The 20,525-nt window shown below is 41.8% G+C and overlaps 1 protein-coding gene across 3 annotated transcripts in view; it reads left to right on the forward strand.

Moving 5' to 3' along the window:
- Positions 1 to 20,144, forward strand: part of CDHR2 (cadherin related family member 2) — a 370,864-nt gene extending 350,720 nt beyond the window's left edge. For all 3 annotated transcript variants that reach the window (XM_073545075.1, XM_073545074.1, XM_073545073.1), the window contains exons 30-32: positions 1,893 to 1,964; positions 3,312 to 3,354; positions 19,632 to 20,144. In XM_073545075.1, the coding sequence (XP_073401176.1) occupies positions 1,893 to 1,964; positions 3,312 to 3,354; positions 19,632 to 19,778 (262 nt within the window). In that variant the 3' untranslated portion in view covers positions 19,779 to 20,144. The remainder of the gene's footprint in view (positions 1 to 1,892; positions 1,965 to 3,311; positions 3,355 to 19,631) is intronic.
- The last annotated feature ends 381 nt before the right edge of the window (positions 20,145 to 20,525 follow it).

Consider the following 20,525-nt stretch of genomic DNA (forward strand, 5'->3'; position numbering starts at 1 on the left):
TTTTATTTCAGCACTGGAGTGGTTGCACTAATGTAAGTTTCCTGCTTCTAGTACATACTCACTAGCTGCCATCTTCCCATGTTCTCACCGCCGCTCTGGTCATTTGTGATCTGCCAGATCGTGCTAATATTTTCTGGAGTGTGAGAGACGAGACTAGCGGTTGTGCACGTGGTAATGATTCATTTGCTGACACCTTCAGACTATCTTCTGCCATGATTTGCGAGACAATGCAACCCTTTAGGTCCGAAATGAAGAAGACAAACAGTTTTGCGAAAATAAGCTGTTGTTTACTAGGTCTAGAACATATGTACAATAGGTAGCAGGAATAATGCATAAGTTTTTCATCTGCACAGTATGACAGAGGTTCACACTTGAGAGCTGCAGACAGCAGCACATTACTTGTGTAGAATGTTGTAAATGAGTAACAGGCTACACTGAGGGCCTTAATCTTCCCAGTAAAGGGCTGCAAGGTCGATGTGTTGTGGTGTGACCACTGCCCCCAAACTGCGCTCTGTGAACTGTGTAAGGGAACTCTACCAGCTACCACCTTACCAATGTGCCCCAGCTTGTCTGATCCAGTATTTTATTCACAAAAACCTCCAGTTCTGGCTAACAGTGAGTCTTGCTTAAAATTCACTACCAGTAGGTGCCCCAACTTGCCTGTTATGAGGAGAAACTGACGCCACTATTGCTTGCTGTAAATGTGCTACTTTGCAGGTCTGCTCTTCGCACACACACACCCGATGGTGACCAGAACTGACTGAGGGTGTCCTTTCTTTTCTCTAACTCAACCAAGACTTACTATAAAAACAGGAACTAACCCCTGGTGCTCATCTACTCCTCCCCAACTATGGGCTGGTCCTACAGTTAACCCTGTACACAGGAAAACTGTAGCCCGCATGAGGATAACAACACATAAAACCACAGGTCATATTAGGCCTGTTTCACACTTCAGTTTTTTGTGTCAGTTAAAATCCGCCAAAATGGCGGAAAGCGGATCCGTTGGTAAACTGATGTGAACGGATGCCACCAGACTGTTTTTTTTAACGGATCCGATGAATAAAGAATTTTAAAGGAACCGTAGCCCGGGGAGGAGAGAGAGAGAGAGAATTTTTCAGGCAGCCAGAGATGATTTCAGGGCATGCGCACTATAAAATACGGATCCTGCAGCACAAAAAAACCTTGCATGGTCCGTCTGGGCATGTCGGCGGACGCGAAAAATTTGGCGGATTCGCAAAAAAACAGATCCAACGGATGGCCATCCGTCAAGATCCACCGGTAATGCAACTCAATGGGAAAAAAAACGGATCCGCAAAACAAAATGGCGGATTCGTTTTTTTTGCAAAACGGCTGATTTTGACTGATGGTCAAAAACGGAAGTGTGAAACAGGCATTAACTATACAGTCAGAAGTCCAGAAGTTTTCAGGGAGGGTGTTCAGACCTCTTCTCCATCTTTACAGGCGGGATACTGAAGTCACTTCCCAATGTAAGTTTATGAGAGCCAGAAGGAAACTCTCAAAGACTTATTTTGAGAGCTTGTGACCATTACCCCTGACTTCCAGTCAGTCAGAAGTTGCATTTACGAGTTGATGAGAAATTGGGACTGGAACAGTATCAGGAACAGGTGAAGACTAGAGGCAGGGAACTTACATTAATGCCATCACTCCAGAGCTAAAATATAAAAAAAAAAAGCTGAAGTGGTGCCTTAAAGGCTAATGTGATGAAAACAGACATGTAGGGGAATATTGGAAAATGGTGCTCAAGCAGACAATATGTTGTGACCAAACTATATTAGAAAATGACCTTATTAAATAGCACAATTCAATAATTGATAGTATTATGTTATAGTATATTAGCTGTTGCATAATTTGTTTCTTGCACTTCACTGCAGAGCCAACCCTATACTGAATGCTGATATAGACCTGGGCTTAGATATGTCAAGTGATAGCAGTGACAGTATCAGGTAAGACTTAGCATTGCTCTTATACAATAAATTCTGTTAATTCAGAAACTAATTGTACAGTCCTACTTACTCTTTTTGTGTAATGCATTTGTGTTAATATTACATAATCATTTTTAGCTTCAGGTATGAGATTGATAACCATGAACAACACATCCACATTTTGGGCACATCCAGTTCTTTCACTTGATGTCTTCGGATATTTCCTTAGATTGAAACTTTGCTTTTGGTTGATGATCACTCATTAATTATTTCTGTAATCTTTGTTTCCTAAGGATTTGTGAGTAACCACCAGCCATATCAGAAGCAGAATAATCCTATCTGATCGGGAGATGTGTGGGTGTGGAAGGGTTGTGGATTGGGGGACACTGTAACGTTAATGAAGAGGTTGTCTTGAAAAAGATTTTTTAAAGTCAACTTTTCAAAAGTAAAAAGCGGTCCAATCTGCTGGTACAATGTTATAGAACAGCGGGAGCCCAGCAGATTGATATATAGTTTTGTGGCAAAATATTCAGTTTATCCCGTGTCTACATCATTTAATCCTCTGATCTTTCTGGGATTTTGTGTCCAGTGGGTGGTCTTAAGAGTACATACAGAGATAGCTGTCAGTCACTGACTGGACCACCTACTAGGGTGGAAATCACAGAAAGAGCAGAGGATTAAATGATGAAACATAGGATATACTGAATATTTTCTCACAACGCTATATATCAATCTGCTCGGCTCCTCCTGGTTTATAACATGGTTCCTCATGATTGAGCTGCATCTTCCTGGTGAAAGGTTCCCTTTAGGTATTTAAACTGAGTGTTCCTACCAAGAGAGATTCATTTCCATGCAAATGGAATATTCTCATATTTATTGAATATAAGTGGAGAAAGTATAATTAGCTTACTTTTATGGACTATAGAAAGTCAATTCTAAATTGGGATTTTCCAGTAACCTAATTTTCTTTAGAAAAATATAATTAATTTTGTAATAAAATGTTGCTCTTGTTCCTATTAGTGATGAGCGAGAATGCTCGTTGCTCAGGTTTCCTCGAGCATGCTTGGGTGGTCTCCAAGTATCTGGAAGTGCTCGGAGATGTAGGTTCTGTTGCCGCAGCTGCATGATTTGCAGCTACTTGACAGCCTGAATATATGTGGGGATTGCCTGTTTGCTAGGGAATTCCCACATGTATTCAGGCTGTGAATGTGAGAAAACACTAATATTTGTGTTTAATTGTCCCTTATTGGTTAAGAGAATGTTGGAGCCTATGATCATTTTGTATAGACTTTCGGACTCATAAAAAATAATTGATATCTATTATCATTATATAAACAATGTTGTCAAACTATATACTATGTTTTACAGTGTTATTTCTGGCTATGCAAATATACTTGAACAGAAAAATCAGGTGAGTCACATGATATATTAAAACATCCAATTATAATCTACTTTACTTTCTATTTTATGTTTATATATTAGATTTCCTATAATCACAGTCAGGGCCAGTTTAGGGAAAGTGGGGCCCTAGGCAAAAGTTTAAAATGGGGCCCCAAATGCTAACATATTGCACATCACACATAAGCATTAGTGATGGGCGAGCAATAAAATGCTCAGGTGCTGCTCGTTGCTCGGGTCGAGCAAATTGGAATACTCGGGTACTCGGACAGAACAACGAGCCCAATGTAAGTCTATGGGAGACCCGAGCATTTTTACCGTGAACCCCCCAGGGTCCTTTTAAGGTCTAAAAACGTCTGAAAATGATGGAAACACTGCTCAAATGACACGGGGACATCATGGGGATCGCCCCTGGAAGCATTCCTGACTCCTAGTTCACAGCTTTAACCCCTTCGCGACCAATGACGCCACATAGGCATCATGAAAACTGGTGCCAATCTGACCAGTGATGCCTATGTGGCGTCATGACTTTAAAGCCCCCCTGCGGGTCGTGTAACCTAGGTCACTGAAAGGTCACCCAACCCCCAGATACAGGGGGCTTTGTTCTTCAGCATAGGGGGCGTGGCTTCGTCCCCACGTGACTATGATCGCTCTGATTGGCTGTTAAAAGTGAAACAGCCAATCAGAGCGATAGTAATATTTCATCAATGAAAATTGATGAAATATTACAATCCAGCCATGTCCGACGCTGCGGTAGCATCGGACATGGCTGGTGACAGCGATCCGACTCCCCCACCCGTTAACGGGGCGATCTGCCCCCCGCCACTGAATGACCCACCGGTACTCACCGAGTGCCGTTACGGCTCCCGGTGTCCCGTGGACCCGGACCATGGGCGCCGCCATATTGGAAAATAGCAGGCGCATGCGCAGTGCGCCCGCCGGCTGCAATTTCCATTCATTCATTTTGATCACTGTGATAAACTCTCACAGTGATCAAAATAGAATGAAAAGTAAATAAACCCCCCGTTTATCACCCCCATAGGCAGGATCAAATAATAAAATAAAGAAATTATTTTTATTTTTATTTTTCCATTAGGGTTAGGGTTGGAAAGAGGGTTAGGGTTAGGGTTGGAAAGAGGGTTAAGGTTGGAAAGAGGGTTAGGGTTGGAAAGAGGGTTAGGGTTGGAATTAGGGTTAGGGTTGGAATTAGGGTTAGGCTTGTGGCTAGGGTTATGGTTAGGATTAGGGATAGGGGTGTGTTGGGGTTAGGGTTGGGATTAGGGTTAGGGATGTGTTGGGGTTAGGGCTGTGGTTAGGGGTGTGTTGGGGTTAGGGTTGAAGTTAGAATTGTGGGGTTTCCACTGTTTAAGCACATCAGGGGGTCTCCAAACGCGACATGGTGCAACCATTGATTCCAGCCAATTTTGCGTTCAAAAAGTTAAAATGTGCTCCCTCCCTTCCAAGCCCCGACGTGTGCCCAAACAGTGGTTTACACCAACATATGGGGTATCAGCGTACTCAGGAAAAATTGCACAACAACTTTGGGGGTCTAATTTCTCCTGGTACCCTTGGGAAATTAAAAAATTGGGGGCTAAAAAAATATTTTTGTGGAAAATTTTTTTTTTTTAATTTTCATGTCTCTGCATTATAAACTTCTGTGAAGCACTTGGGGGTTCAAAGTGCTCACCAGGCATCTAGGTAAGTTCCTTGGGAGGTCTAGTTTCCAAAATGGGGTCACTTGTGGGAGGTTTCTATTGTTTAGGCACATCAGGGGATCTGCAAACGTAACGACGACCGCAGACCATTCCATCAAAGTCTGCATTTCAAAACATCACTACTTCCATTCCGAGCCCTTACGTGTGCCCAAACAATGGTTCCCCCCATATATGGGGCACCAGCGTACTCAGGACAAACTGTACAACAACTTTTGGGGTCCAATTTATCCTGCTACCCTTGTGAAAATAAAAAATTGCTGGCTGAAAATCATTTTTTTGAGGAAAAAAAATTATATTTATTTTCACTGCTCTGCGTTATAAACTTCTGTGACACGCTTGGGGGTTCAAGGTGCTCACCACACATCTAGATAAGTTCCTTCGGGGGTCTAGTTTCCAAAATGGGGTCACTTGTGGGGGGGTTCCACAGTTTAGGTACATCAGGGGCTCTGCAAATGTTACATGATGCCCGCAGACCATTCCATCAAAGTCAGCATTTCATAATGTCACTTCTTCCCTTCCGAGCCCCGACGTGTACCCAAACAGTGGTCCCCACCCACATATGGGGTACCAGCATACTCAGGACAAACTAGGCAACAACTTTTGGGGTTCAATTTATCCTGCTACCCTTGTGAAAAAAAAAATTGCTGGCTAAAAATCATTTTTTTGAGGAAAACATTTTTTTTTATTTTAACGGCTCTGCATTATAAACTTCTGTGAAGTGCTTGGGGGTTCAAGGTGCTCACCACACATCTAGATAAGTTCCTTGGGGGGTCTAGTTTCCAAAATGGGGTCACTTGTGGGGGTTTCCACAGTTTAGGTACATCAGGGGCTCTTCAAATGTAACATGATGCCCGCTGACCATTCCATCAAAGTCAGCATTTCATAATGCCACTACTTCCCTTCCGAGCCCCGACGTGTACCCAAAAAGTGGTCCCCACCCACATATGGGGTACCAGCGTACTCATGACAAACTGGACAACAACTTTTGGGGTCCAATTTATCCTGCTACCCTTGTGAAAATAAAAAATTGCGCACTAAAATATAATTTTTTGAGGAAAAATAAATTTTTTTTTATTTTCACGGCTCTGCGTTATAAACTTTTGTGAAGCACTTGGGGGTTCAAAGTGCTCACTATGCATCTAGATAAGTTCCTTAGGGGGTCTAATTTCCAAAATGGGGTCATTTGTGGGGGAGCTCCAATGTTTCGGCACACAGGGGCTCTCCAAACACGACATGGTGTCTGCTAACGATTAGAAGTAATTTGCATTTCAAAAAGTCAAATAGCGCTCCTTCCCTTCTGAGCCCTGCTGTGTGCCCAAACAGTGGTTCCCCCCCACATATGGGGTACCAGCGTACTCAGGACAAACTGGACAACAACTTTTGTGGTCCAATTTCTACTGTTTGCCTTGTGAAAATTAAAAATAGTGTGCTAAAAATCATTTTTGAGGAAAAAAAATATTTTTTATTTTCACTGCTCTGTGTTATAAACTTTTGTGAAGCACTTGGGGGTTCAAAGTGCTCACTATGCATCTAGATAAGTTCCTAAGGGGGTCTAGTTTCCAAAATGGGGTCACTTGTGGGGGAGCTCCAATGTTTAGGTACACAGGGGCTCTCCAAACACGACATGATGTCGGATAACGATTGGAGCTAATTTTCCATTCAAAAAGTCAAATGGTGCTCCATCCCTTCCGGACCCTGCCGTGGTTTATGACCACATATCAGGTATCGGTGTACTCAGGAGAAATTGTTCAACAAATTTTAGGATCCATTTTATCCTGTTGCCCATGTGAAAATGAAAAAACTGAGGCTAAAAGAAAATTTTTGTGAAAAAAAGTACTTTTTTTTTTTTACAGATCAATTTGTGAAGTACCTGGGGGTTCAAAGTGATCACTATGCATCTAGATAAGTTCCTTGGGGGGTCTAATTTCCAAAATGGGGTCATTTGTGAGGAAGTTCTAGTGTTTAGGCGCACAGGGGCTCTCCAAACGTGACATGGCAACCGCTAAATATTCCAGCATATTTTCAATTCAAAAAGTCAAATGGTGCTTCTTCCCTTCTGAGCGCTGCCGTGCGCCCAAACAGTGGTTTATGACCACATATGAGGTATTGGTGTACTCAGGAGAAATTGCCCAACAAATTTTAGGATCCATTTTATCCTGTTGCCCATGTGAAAATGTAAAAATTGATGCTAAAAGAAAATTTTTGTTGGAAAAATTAAAATGTCCATTTTTTCTTTCCAGTTGCTTTAGTTCCTGTGAAACACCTGAAGGGTTAATAACCTTCTTGAATGTAGTTTTGAGTAGCTTGAGGGGTGCAGTTTTTAGAATGGTGTCACTTTTGGGTATTTTCTGCCATATAGACCCCTCAAAGTGACTTAAAATGTGAGATGGTCACTAAAAAAAAATGGTATTGTAAATTTTATTGTAAAAATGAGAAATCACTGGTCAACTTTTAACGCTTATAACTTTCTAACGAAAAAATATTTTGTTTCCAAAATTGTGCTGATGTAAAGTAGACATGTGGGAAATGTTATTTAGTAACTATTTTGTGTCACATAACTCTCTGGTTTAACAGAATAAAAATTCAAAATTTGAATATTGCAAAATATGCTAAATTTTCGCCAAGTTTCTGATTTTTTCACAAATAAGCGCAAAAATTATCTACCTAAATTTACCACTAACATGAAGCCCAATATGTCATGAAAAAACAATCTCAGAATCGCTAGGATCCGTTGAAGCGTTTCTGAGTTATTACCTCATAAAGGGACACTGGTCAGAATTGCAAAAAATGGCCTGGTCATTAAGGTCAAAATAGGCTTGGTCATGAAGGGGTTAAACAATGTTGTCAGAGTTTCATGCCATTTTTACCGGTGCACCAAAAAACATAACAAAACAAAACCAAAATGAATTTTGCTGGGAAATATGTAAAGGTACATCCTTTCCAGGTTAATTACTTATATATAAGGCAAAATAATTAACCTCAGACCGAAATGTCCCTCCACCACTTGGGCTATGTTCGGACGCAGCGTTTTTTAAGCGTTTTTCGACTTTAACATTCCTTTCAACCAAATGCATTCACTGGGAAATGTCATTGTATCATTTAACAACCCAGGCTGGCCATGTGGTGTGTGACACATAAGCAGACACATCTTGTTTCATTTATGAAGGAGGGATTCTTAAAGACACAGAGCCTATTTTTACCAGGGCATCAGGTGGCATTAATCTTCTTAAAGGGCCATTACTAAACAGTGGGTCTTCTAAACTGTTTTTGTCTATGCAGTGAGTGGATGGGCTGCCAAGAATTACGATGCAACACAATACCCCTTTCACGAGAGGTACAGGAGGGCTTCCAGAAAAAATGTTGTGTTGAATGCCAGGCCTGGCCTGCCCCAAAGTTACATGCACCCCAATAAGCTTTTCAAGCCACGTACTGGATGGCCACCAGAAAATCCACTTCACATTATTCAGTTTGTACTCCCATTTTGTTTTCTTATGCAATGACTGCAATGTCTGCCCTGCTACCAAGTTATATGCACTTCAATAAGCCTTTGAACCCAGGTACTGGAAGGGCACAGGAAAATCCACTTCACATTATTCATTATGTACTCCCAATCTGTTTTCTTATGCATTGACTTCAAGGCTTGCCCTGCTATCAAGTCATATGCACTCCAATAAGCCTTTGAACCCAGGTACTGGATGGACATGGGAAAATCCACTTCACATTATTCATGTTGTACTCCCATTCTGTTTTCTTATGCATTGACTGCAAGACCTGCCCTGCTACCAAGTCATATGCACCCCAATAAGCCTTTGTACCCATATACTGGATGGACAGAGGAAAATCCACTTCACATTATTCATTTTGCACTCCCAGTCTGTTTTCTTATGCATTGACTGCAAGGCTTGCCCTGCTACCAAAGTCATATGCACCCCAATATGCCTTTGAACCCACATACTGGATGGGCAGAGGAAAATCCACTTCACATTATTCATTTTGTACTTCCATTCTGTTTTCTCATGCATTGACTGCAAGGCCTGCCCTGCTACCAAGTCATATGCACCCCAATAAGCCTTTGAACCCAGGTACTGGAAAGGCACAGGAAAATTCACTTCACATTATTCATTTTGTACTCCCATTCTGTTTTCTTATGAATTGACTTCAAGGCCTGCCCTGGTGCCAAGTCATCTGCACCCCAATAAGCCTTTGAACCCACATACTGGATGGGCACAGGAAAATCCTCTTCACATTATTAATTTTGTACTCCCATTCTGTTTTCTTATGCATTGACTGCAAGGCCTGCCCTGCTACCAAGTCATATGCACCTCGATAACCCCAATCCCCCCTTGGAAGAAACATGTAGAAGGGCTTCTTAACAAAAAATGTCCCATTATAAAGGAGCGGGTCTCCTAAACTTGTAATCACCATACTCTAAGTGTATTGGGCTGATAAACATTTTCCCCTGTGGGGTACATCTCAACCTTTTCCATAACAAGTATTTAACACCCAGCAAAAAACCCCACCCTTATTAGTATTTCGACACTGGCTCTAGCAGCATAGAACACGTTAACGCTGGTGATCTAGTGGCGGCGGATGATGAGACTTGGAGGAAAGCCTGATTAAAAACTATGGCCAATTTAAAGGAACGGGTCTCCTAGACTTGGAATGCCTATACACTTAGTGTATGGCCTGTCAAACATTTTGCCCTGTGGGGTACACCTCAACCGTTTTCAGAACAAGTATTTTACGCACAACATAACCACCCACCCTTGTTAATAATTCGAAACTGGCTGTAGCTGCATGGAACGCGTAAATTCTTTTGATCTAGTGGTGGTGGATGATGAGACTTGGAGGAAGGCCTGATTAAAAAATAGGCCCAGTTTAAAGGAGTGGGTCTCCTAGATTTGGAATGCCCATACATAGTGTATGGGCTGGCAAACCTTTCTCCTATGGGGTACACCTCAACCTTTTTCAGAACAATTATTTTATGCACAACATAACCACACCACCCTTATTAGGATTTCGATACTGGCTGTAGCAGCACGGAACATGTTAACACTGGTGATCTAGTGGCAGCGGATGATGAGACGTGGAGGAAAGCCTGATTAAAATCTATGCTCAATTCAAAGGAGAGGGTCTCCTAGACTTGGAATGCCCATACACTTAGTGTATGGGCTGTCAAACATTTTCCTCTGTGGGGTACATCTCAACCGTTTTCAGAACAAGTATTTTACGCACAGCATAACCACTCATCCTTGTTAATAATTCTACACTGGCTGTAGCTGCACAGAACACGTAAACCCTTTTGATCTAGTGGCAGTAGTTGATGAGACTTGGAGGAAGGCCTGATTAAAAAATAGGCCCAATTTCTAGGAGCAGGTCTCATAGACTTGTAATGCCAAAAAACACTAAGTGTGATGGCTGTCAAACATTTGCTCCTGGGGTAGATATCAACATAGTGTGGCCTTTTTTTTGGAGGGAGCATCATAAACACCTTGCAAAACTGTTACGTGGTTTCATACACAGTTGCTGCTGGGAAGGTGCAGGTTTTTAGTAAAAATATGGTGGACGAATGGATGGATGAAGTGATCTGGAAAAGGGGCATGGTGATGATAGGAATGGGAAAGTACATGATTAATAACAGAAGTGGCTATGGGAGGTATGAGATCCAGGATACAGCCAACAATCATTTGTCGTTTAGCCACCATCAATTACCATCATCGGTTCCATGCCCGTCATAAGATTGGTGTACCAGATGTGCGTGTGAGACTCGCCCTAAGAAATGCCCATCCAAAATATGTTGCCAAACACGCACGTGTCTGTATAAAGGTCAAAGTGCAACATGTTATTAAAATGCTGAATTATAGAAAGTAGATCAGTGTAGGAGAAAAGTCAAACAAACTGATGGATGCTCGTGAAAAACTAAGTTTAAAGAGGAGTACACCGACCATAACTATAAACAAGCTTCCTCATCTTCACCCATACATATTACCAATAATATACAAAGGTCACAGTCTAAAATTAATTGTCCAAGTGTAACCAACACTGTAAAAAGAATTCCACAAAACGTACATAACCACGACCCTTTGAAAAACCTCATTTCCTCTTTACAACATATGGACGATGATGGTATTGATGATGACAGAAATTTTCCACATCCACACCAAGAAGATGAAGATCACAGCTGCAAAAAATGTTCCAAAAAAGCAGTGAATGTCTTGAAAATCATTTTATCTAGGGCAAAGTTTACCTCTTACTAAAGTGGTACCAAATGAGGCATACACAGCTCTCTGGTGTACTCAGCATGAGATGCTTGACAGATGGTGTATTCTGATTTGTCCATGTCCACTTTTTGATAGCAAGCAGAAAAGAAGGATGATTTTGGGGGAAGACGTGTGATTTTGGTCAGTAAGGAGGTGAAGTCAGGAACAGATAGGTCGATCTGCGTGTCATCAGCGTTGTGATGATATTGCAAACTGTGCCATTACATCAGCTGGCCCAGGCTGAAGGTGTAGATGGAGAAGAGTAGGGGTCCTAGAACAGAGCCTTGGGGAACATTGAAAGACAGGTGTCGAGGTGAGGAGGTGGTGTGGTATAAGTAGACAATGAATGTCCCTCTACCAGTCTTCTTGTTTTTTAAAGACTCTGCCAATAACCCCAAAAGGACATTTGCACCTTGAGCGCATCTGCAGGGGTAGTAAAACTACCAGTCTTATGACCACCAGCATTATCAGGCACATGGCAGCAAAGTAACAGACTTTGTTGGTTGAACACCAGGCTCCATGAACAGTGTCTGCGGGTGATACCACTGCTTCTTCCGCTGTTGTGCGTGCAAGCCAATCCCCTGTCCACAGCGCATGTGAAGATGACTCCTGCCCTGCACCTGTTGTTGACCACAGTCAAATTGCACCATAATCAAGCACGTACACATCCTTGTCCCAGCGCAGCCTTCAGTTGTCTAAACCCTAGTTATTGGACCGTAAGCGAAAAGACGCAGCCAATGGCCTACAGGACACAGTATTAAATTCACAAATTTGTCGCTTGCGCTTGAAATGTTGCATTCTAGGCTCTTGGGAGACGGACACATTCCACAACCTGATGGCGGTGACCGTAACAAGGTACTCGGTCCCTACCCGGCACTATTTCTCCCAATCTGTCGTCAGGATATTAGACAAGCAAGAACGTGTCCCACAACATTACCAATGCCCTCCACAATGCTGGTACTTGGAAAGTCCACCTAACTACAAACACGTGGACAAGTACTTATGGTCAGGGACGATACATCTCACTAAGGGTACACAGGGTTAATATAGTGGAATCCGGGACACACTCAGACCTTGGTATGGTGGCCGTCCTCACAAACACAGAGTATTGGGTGCCCTACGTCAATCTGGGTTGCCCCCACAGTGTACAGCTCCTGAACTTCCTCCTCTTTCTCCTCTTCTTCAGCCTCCAGCTCCAAAAGGTAGCACATCAGTCACAAGCTGGAAGCAATGCAGAACTGCCTAATCAAAGCGGGAACAGGCTGTGCTGAAGCTAATATGCTTCCATGACAAACGCCACAATGCTGAAGAGTTGTGGACAGCTCTGAAACAGCAGGTATATCAGTGGATGAGACCGCTGAACCCACAGCCAGGCATGTTTGTGTGTGACAATGGGTGGAACTTGGTGGCTGCTCTTTGGCGAGGCAAGCTCACACACGTGCCATATCTGGCTCATGCGCTTAACCTAATTGGTCAACGTTTTTTGAAAAGCAACTCAAAGCTGGCAGATCTGCTTGTAAAAATACAACGCTCTAAATACCCATTTTAGAATGTCAGCTACAACTTCATCCGCTCTTTACGTGATTCAGCAGCGCTTGCTGCTTCTGGCTCACCAACTGGTGTGTGAGGCCCCCAGGCCTTGGAACTCTACACTGCAGATGTAGGAAAGTATTTCTGAGCAGAAGAGCGCAGTTGGTTACTAATCTACCAGCATCAACAAGGTTGTCGGTATTCAGTTCTGTCTTCACACATAACATCTGAGGTGTGGACATGGATGTCTGACATGTACCATCCTCCAAAACTTTGAGGAATCCACCAAGAGGGTGAGTGTCAATGACACCATAATTAACGTCTCCATCCTGCTTATCTGTGTTCTAATTTGAATATTGAAAGTTATAATAGCGCAAAAACATATTTACAGTTTAACAGTTTCAAACTCAACAGTCCTAAATAACAACGATAGCAATAATCCAATAATTAAACCCAAATAAAACTACCCTGCTTGTGACAGCTTACAATCTACACTAAGTAACAACGATAGCAATAATTTAACCCAAACCAAACAATCCTGCTCGTGACAACTTACAATCTAAAATGAGGTGGGGGAGATCAAAAATACAACTTACAATTCCTGAGCAACTTAATTATCTTCCAAATCTCCCATTGCCTCTATGGCGTGGCACATGGTACAGGCAGTATTTCAGAGAATACCACCTTGGAGGTCCTTGCTTTAAGCTTGCGGCCATGAATATAACGTAGTGGATAACCACTTTAATGGCTCCTTTTAACTGAGAAAAATAGAAAAAATTGTTCTCACTTCCTGGGCTGGAGCTACTCCTCTTTAGTCAGCGAGAAAGTGTTTCTTTTGCAGCAGTTCAGACAAATTTGAATGCTGCAGCCAATCAGTGACTGCTGATTGGCTGCAGCGCTAGCATGAAGTACCGGCCTGAGTTTGATACTAGCAGTCTAGCGTGGAATGCAGTGCTGATTACGGCAAATTAGTGCCAGTCTGGCAGGTATAAATTTTTAAAATTTTTCTTACCTCTCTGGGCCTATTAATTAGGGGTTGTCCAATGTTGGACATGCTTTTCATTTCTTAATAGCGCATAAACAACAATACAGGAGATTTTTTTAGCAATTTGCAACAAAAATGGGGTAAGGTGTAATGTGCTATGCCATGCATCATAAAATGGCTCAAAATTTGGTGCAAATTTCTGGCACAAAGTATGCCAATTGCCAAATAATAGATTGTGTAAACTTAGATGGACTAAAAATATGCCAGATTTATAAAACTGCATGAATTACTATGATATATCTGGGGCATTTTAAGACTGTCAAATGTAGGTTTTTCAATATCTAAGAATTATTTATTATATTTTATTTATATAACCCCATCATATTTTGCAGAATTTTACAGACATTATCATCTCTGTCCCCATTGGAGCTCACAATCTAAATTCCCTATCAGTATGTCCTTGGGCTGTGGAAGGAAACCAGAAAACCCACACAAACACGGGGACAACATGCAAACTCCTTGCAGATGTTGTCCTTGGTGTGATTTGAATCCAGGACCCCAGCACTGTGAAGCAATTGTGCCCCACACAATTATTAGATAGTATTGAAAGATATGCCCTATGAAAAGAGTGTGAGTACTTAAGCTTCAGGTCAACACTGGAAGCGGATAAGACAAAAGACAGAAGCCATCATTTCTGTCCACGCCTATTTCATGAGTTTTATTTTTTTTTAAATTCTGTAGAAGCAGGCTTGAAAAGCAATGTCTTAAGGCCCCGTCACACACAGTGATCTCGCTAGCGAGATCGCTGATTTTGTGACGACACAGAGATCTCGCCAGCGAGAGTTCGCTGTGTATGACGAGGATCAGTGACCGGCCCCCCAGCCGGTTATCGCTGATTGTGCAGCATCGGCCTGGGCCGTTTTTCGATCGCTGGTCACCCGCTGCCCAGCACGCATCGCTGCGTGTGGCAGCAAGGGACCAGCGATCAGCGATGCTGGACGCTGGTTTCCAAGGTAAACAGTGGGTATCCAGGAGTTGCGCGGCTCTTAGATACTCAATGTTTACCTTGGAAACCAGCGTGTACGCCGGTTTCCAAGGTAAACAGCGGGTATCCAGGAGCCGCGGCTCCTAGATACCCGATGTTTACATTAGAAACCAGCGTCCAGCGTCGCTGGTCCTGATCGCTGGAGGGGCTGTCATGTGACAGCTCACCAGCGATCAGCCTAACAATGTCCCAGCGATCCCATCATGTCGGATCGTTGGTGGGATCGCTGGGACATCGTTATGTGTAATGGGAGCTTTACTTTACTCTCATTTGTTCATTTTCATAGATTTTTGATTTATTATTACTTTTGTCAGATTCAAGCTATTTCTGTGACCATTGTGGGTTTTTGTGTCATTAAACGAGGGGTACCAACAATTTTGACCATGTGTGTACTGTATATATATAGATGTCAGTGACATACACATATATATACACAGTATATGTATTTATATTGCATAGAGAGATAGATGCTGTAGAAGAAAAGCCAGTAATACATCTGCCGGGTTCTGTAAAATATAAATACATATACAGTATATATGTGTGTGTCACTGACATCTATATATATATAGCTCTGGCAAAAATTAAGAGACCACTGCAAAATTTTCAGTTTGTCTGATTTTTCTCTTTATAGGTATATTTTTGAGTAAAATGTAAATTGCTCTTTTAGTCTATAAACTACTGACAACATGTCTTCAAATTTCCAAGCACTAAATTTTGCATTTATTTTCAGAAAATGAGAAATGGTCAAAATAACAAAAAGAAATGCAGCACTTGCAGACCTCAAATAATGCTAAGAAAACAAGTTCATAATCATTTAGAAACAACAATACTAATGTTTTAACTCAGGAAGAGTTGAGAAATCAATATTTTGTGGAATAAACATGATTTTTAATCACAGCTTTCATGCGTCTTGGCATGCTTTCCACCAATGTTTCACACTGCTTTTGGGTGACCTTATGCCACTCCTGGTACAAAAATGTAAGCAGCTCTTCTTTGTTTGATGGCTGTGACTATCCAACTTCCTCTTGATTACATTCCAGAGGTTTTCAATGGGGTTCAGGTCTGGAGATTGGGCTGGCCATGACAGGGATTTGATGTGGTGGTCCTTCATCCACACATTGATTGACCTAGCTGTGTGGTATGGTGCATTGTCCTGCTGGAAAAATCAGTCCTCAGAGTTGGGGAACATAGCCTGAGCAGAAGGAATCAACTTTTTTCCAGGATAACCTTGCATGCGGCTTGATTCATATGTCCGTTGCAAAGATTAACCTGCCCAATTCCAGCCTTGCTGAAGCATCCCCAGATCATCACCGATCCTCCACCAAATTTCACAGTGGGTGCAAGACACTGTGGCTTGTACGCCTCTCCAGGTCTCTGTCTAACCTTTAGATGACCAGGTGTTGGACAAAGCTAAAAGTTAGACTCATCAGAGAAGATTACCTTACTCCAGTCCTCTATGGTCTAATCCTTATGGTCTTTGGCAAACTTCAGCCTGGCTCTCCTTTGCTTCTCATTGATGAAAGGCTTTTTCTAGCTTTACATGACTTGAGCCCTGCCTCTAGGAGCCTGTTACAAACTGTTTTTGCCATGCACTTCACCCCAGCTGCCATTTGCCTTTCCTTTTGTAGGTCACTTGATGTCATCCTGTGGTTGCTTAGTGACATTCGAAAAAGATGATGGTCAGCCCGGTCAGTGGAGAGTCTTTTTCGCCCTCTGCTGGTCTGTAGCTTTGTTGTCCCCAATGTCTGCTGCTTGACCTTGTTGTAATGGACTGCCGTCTTAAAAATTTTAAGGATGGAGGCAACATGACGCTCAATGTAACCCTCTGCTAGTAAAGCCAGAATTGAGCCATTCTTTTCCTCACACAAGACTTTTTTTTCAACTCCTTTGGCATGGTTAAAAGTTGTTTTTTCATTCCTATTACTTTTGGATATTACTAGCATTTGTTTTGCCATCCAGCTTGCCCTATTGCAAGAGGATTGTGAACACCACAGCAGGGTATTTTATGCTTTCCTTCGTTAAATAAGATTTGGTTCTGGTGATCACCTAGTCAGAAGCACATTAAGTAGAATGAGGTGAACTCTGGTTGGAATTCAACTAACACTGGAAAGGAATGGCTGTCAGACATGTAGAGAAGCTGATTTTTATAAAACTGTGCAATGGTCTTTTAATTTTTGCCAGTGCTGTATACAGTATACATATTAAACTAATTTTTGTTGATGTTTCCAGGTGTTTCCATTATTTTGTCCAACCCCTGTATGTATTCTATGTGTACAGTGGGGAAAAAAGCATTTAGTCAGCCACCAATCGTGCAAGTTCTCCCACTTACAAAGATGAGAGAGGCCTGTAATTGACATCATAGGTAGACCACAACTATAAGAGTCAAAATTGAGAAAACAAATCCAGAAAGTCATATTGTCTGATTTGGCAACATTTTTTGCAAATTATGGTTGAAAATAAGTATTTGGTCATTAACAAAAGTTCATCTCAATATTTTGTTATATATCCTTTGCTGGTAATGACAGAGGTCAAACATTTTCTGTAAGTCTTCAAAAGGTTAGCACACACTGTTGATGGTATTTTGGCCCATTCCTCCATGCAGATCTCCTCTAGAGCAATGATGTTTTGGGCCTGTCACTTGGCAACATGGACTTTCAACTCCCTCCAAAGGTTTTCTATGGGGTTGAGATCTGGAGACTGGCTAGGCCACTCCAGGACCTTCATATGCTTCTTACGAAGCCACTACTTTGTTGCCCTGGCAGTGTGCTTGGGATCATTATCATGCTGAAAGACCCATCCATGTTTTTTCTTCAATGCCCTTGCTGATGGAAGGAGGTTTGCACTCAAAATCTCATGATACATGGCCCCATTCATTCTTTCATGTACATGGATCAATTGTCCTGGTCCCTTTGCAGAGAAACAGCCCCAAAGCATGATGTTGCCACCCCCATGCTTCACAGTAGGTATGGTGTTCTTTGGCTTCAACTCAGCATTCTGTCTCCTTCAAACACAAGGAGTTTTGTTTCCACCAAACAATTCAACTTTGGTTTCATCAGACCATATGACATTCTCACAATACTTTTCTGGATAATCCAAATGCTCTCTAGCAAACTTCAGATGGGCCTAGACATGTACTGGCTTAAGCAGGGGGACACGTCTGGCACTGCAGGATCTGTGTCCCTGGTAGCATAATGTGTTATTGATGGTAGCCTTTGTTACATTGGTCCCAACTCTATGTAGGTCATTCACTAGGTCCCCCTGTGTGGTTCTGGGATTTTTGCTCACCTTTCTTGTGATCATTTTGACCCCATGAGGTGAGATCTTGCGTGGAGCCCCAGATCGAGGGAGTTAATCAGTAGTCTTGTAGTCTTCCATTTTCTTTTTATTGCTCCCACAGTTGATTTCATCACACCAAGTTGCTTGCCTATTGCAGATTCAGTTTTCCCAGCCCAGTGGAGGGCTACAATTTTGTTTCTGGTGTCCTTCAACAGCTCTTTGATCTTCACCTTAGTGAAGTTTGGAGTGTGACTGTTTGAGGTTGTGGACAGGTGTCTTTTATACTGATAACAAGTTCAAACGGGTGCCATTACTACAGGTAATAAGTGGAGGACAGAGGTCTTCACCATAGTGAAGTGTGGAGTGTGACTGTTTGAGGCTGTGGACAGGTGTCTTTTATACTGATAACAAGTTCAAACGGGTGCCATTACTACAGGTAATGAGTGGAGGACAGAGGAGTCTCTTAAAGAAGAAGTTACAGGTCTGTGGGAGCCAGAAATCTTGCATGTTTTTAGGTGACCAAATACTTATTTTCTACCATAATTTGCAAAAAAAATCTTGCCTATTCAGACAAGGTGATTTTCTGGATTTGTTTTCTCAATTTTGACTCTCATAGTTGTGGTCTACCTATGATGTCAATTACAGGCCTCTCTCATCTTTTTAAGTGAGAGAACTTGCACAATTGGTGGCTGACTAAATACTTTTTTCCCCATTGTGTATATATATTCTTTTCTAGCCTGTCAGTGTGATTTTACTGTACACCGCATATGAATTACCGGCTTTTCTTCTATCTATCTATCTATCTATCTATCTATCTATCTATCTATCTATCTATCTATCTATCTATCTATTATAAATACTATACTGTATATGTGTGTGTGTCACTGACATGTATATATACAGTATATGTATTCTATGGGTATATATCTATTCTATCTATTCTTTTCTAAGCTGTCAGAGTGATTTTACTGTGGCCGCACATGAATTCCTGGCTTTTCAAATGACACTGGTGCGTAAAAATCGGACAGCACTCCCATGGTGCGAGTGCTGTTTCATTTTTTCGTGCATCCATTGACTTACATTGGCAAGTCTCGTCCGAGTTACGCAGCAAATCGCAGCATGCTGCAATTTTTTTTCTCAGTCCGATTTCAGCTGAGAAAAAAAATCACAGATGAGATGTAACACATTGAATAACATTGGTCAGAGTGCAATCCGATGTTTTTATTGGATTGCGCTCGTCCATTTTTCTCGCAAATGAGTATGAGCCCTAAGACACAAATCAGGGAGAGAGAGAGGATTTTCTAAATCAAATATTACATTGACATGTACATTCTTCCAAAATGAAAAAACTAAATAAAAAAACCATACATCAAGAAAAACGCTTTAAGGGATTTGTCCTTCACATTGGCAATCTGAAATATCTGTAAGTGCTATGTGTTATCTACATGGAATCCTCAATGTTTTGTTTTCTTTTTGCAGGACATCAAAGACGATACAAGTTTCTCTAAAGATAGCGGAAATTGGGAAGAGCCTCTGGTGGCTGCTCTTAACGAAAGAGGAAATGTTACCTACAACTCTAAACAGCTAAAGAGTACTAAAACAGCTCTAGATACCACTGACTTGTGATGTAACTCTGTAATGGGACGCTAATCCTAAAGTCCATCTCAACTTCATACTACTCAGTTTTAAACAATCGAAACACACAATCCAGCTTCATGCTCTGACGAAACTGACTTCAATGTTTCTCAATAGAATACTGTGGAAAGGGAAGGAAAATGTCTGCCAATGTCTGTGATCACGGCATAATCTCTCATATGTCCAGTTCTGTGAACATCCAGTATACGTATGCATGAGAATCATATTGGCAGAACACCTGGAATATGAACCACTGTACAAATGATTGTGTATGAATATTACTTCTAGCACTTTGCTAATGCTTTGATTTCTACTGTTGCTATAAAAATAATTAAATGAATAAATAATATGAAAATATCGGATTGGTCTTGGAAAGGGATAAATTTGTATTTATTTATTATTATGCATTGCTTCTATAGCACAATCATTTTCTGCAGCACTTTACAGATATTGCCATCGCTGTCTCCATTGGGGCTCACAATCTAAATTCCCTATCATTACGTCTTTGAGGTGTGGGAGGAAACTGGAGAGCCTGGAGAAAACCTATGCAAAAGGAGCGCCCGCCAGGGCCGTGGGGTACTCGGTACCGGGCCGCTTCTTAAAGGGGCAGTGTCACAGCAGCGGCGACCCGGTCCGTGGCCCTAGGCGTCCAATAAAAGGGGTTATTTACAGGGGAAATAAAGAGTTTATAGTAAAGTGTTCCAGACGCCACCTGTGGTATCTGATCAGAGGGGACCA

Source organism: Dendrobates tinctorius, unplaced genomic scaffold (genome assembly GCF_039654945.1).
Source record: "Dendrobates tinctorius isolate UK_male_01 unplaced genomic scaffold, ASM3965494v1 ptg000139l, whole genome shotgun sequence".
Lineage (NCBI taxonomy): Eukaryota > Metazoa > Chordata > Amphibia > Anura > Dendrobatidae > Dendrobates > Dendrobates tinctorius.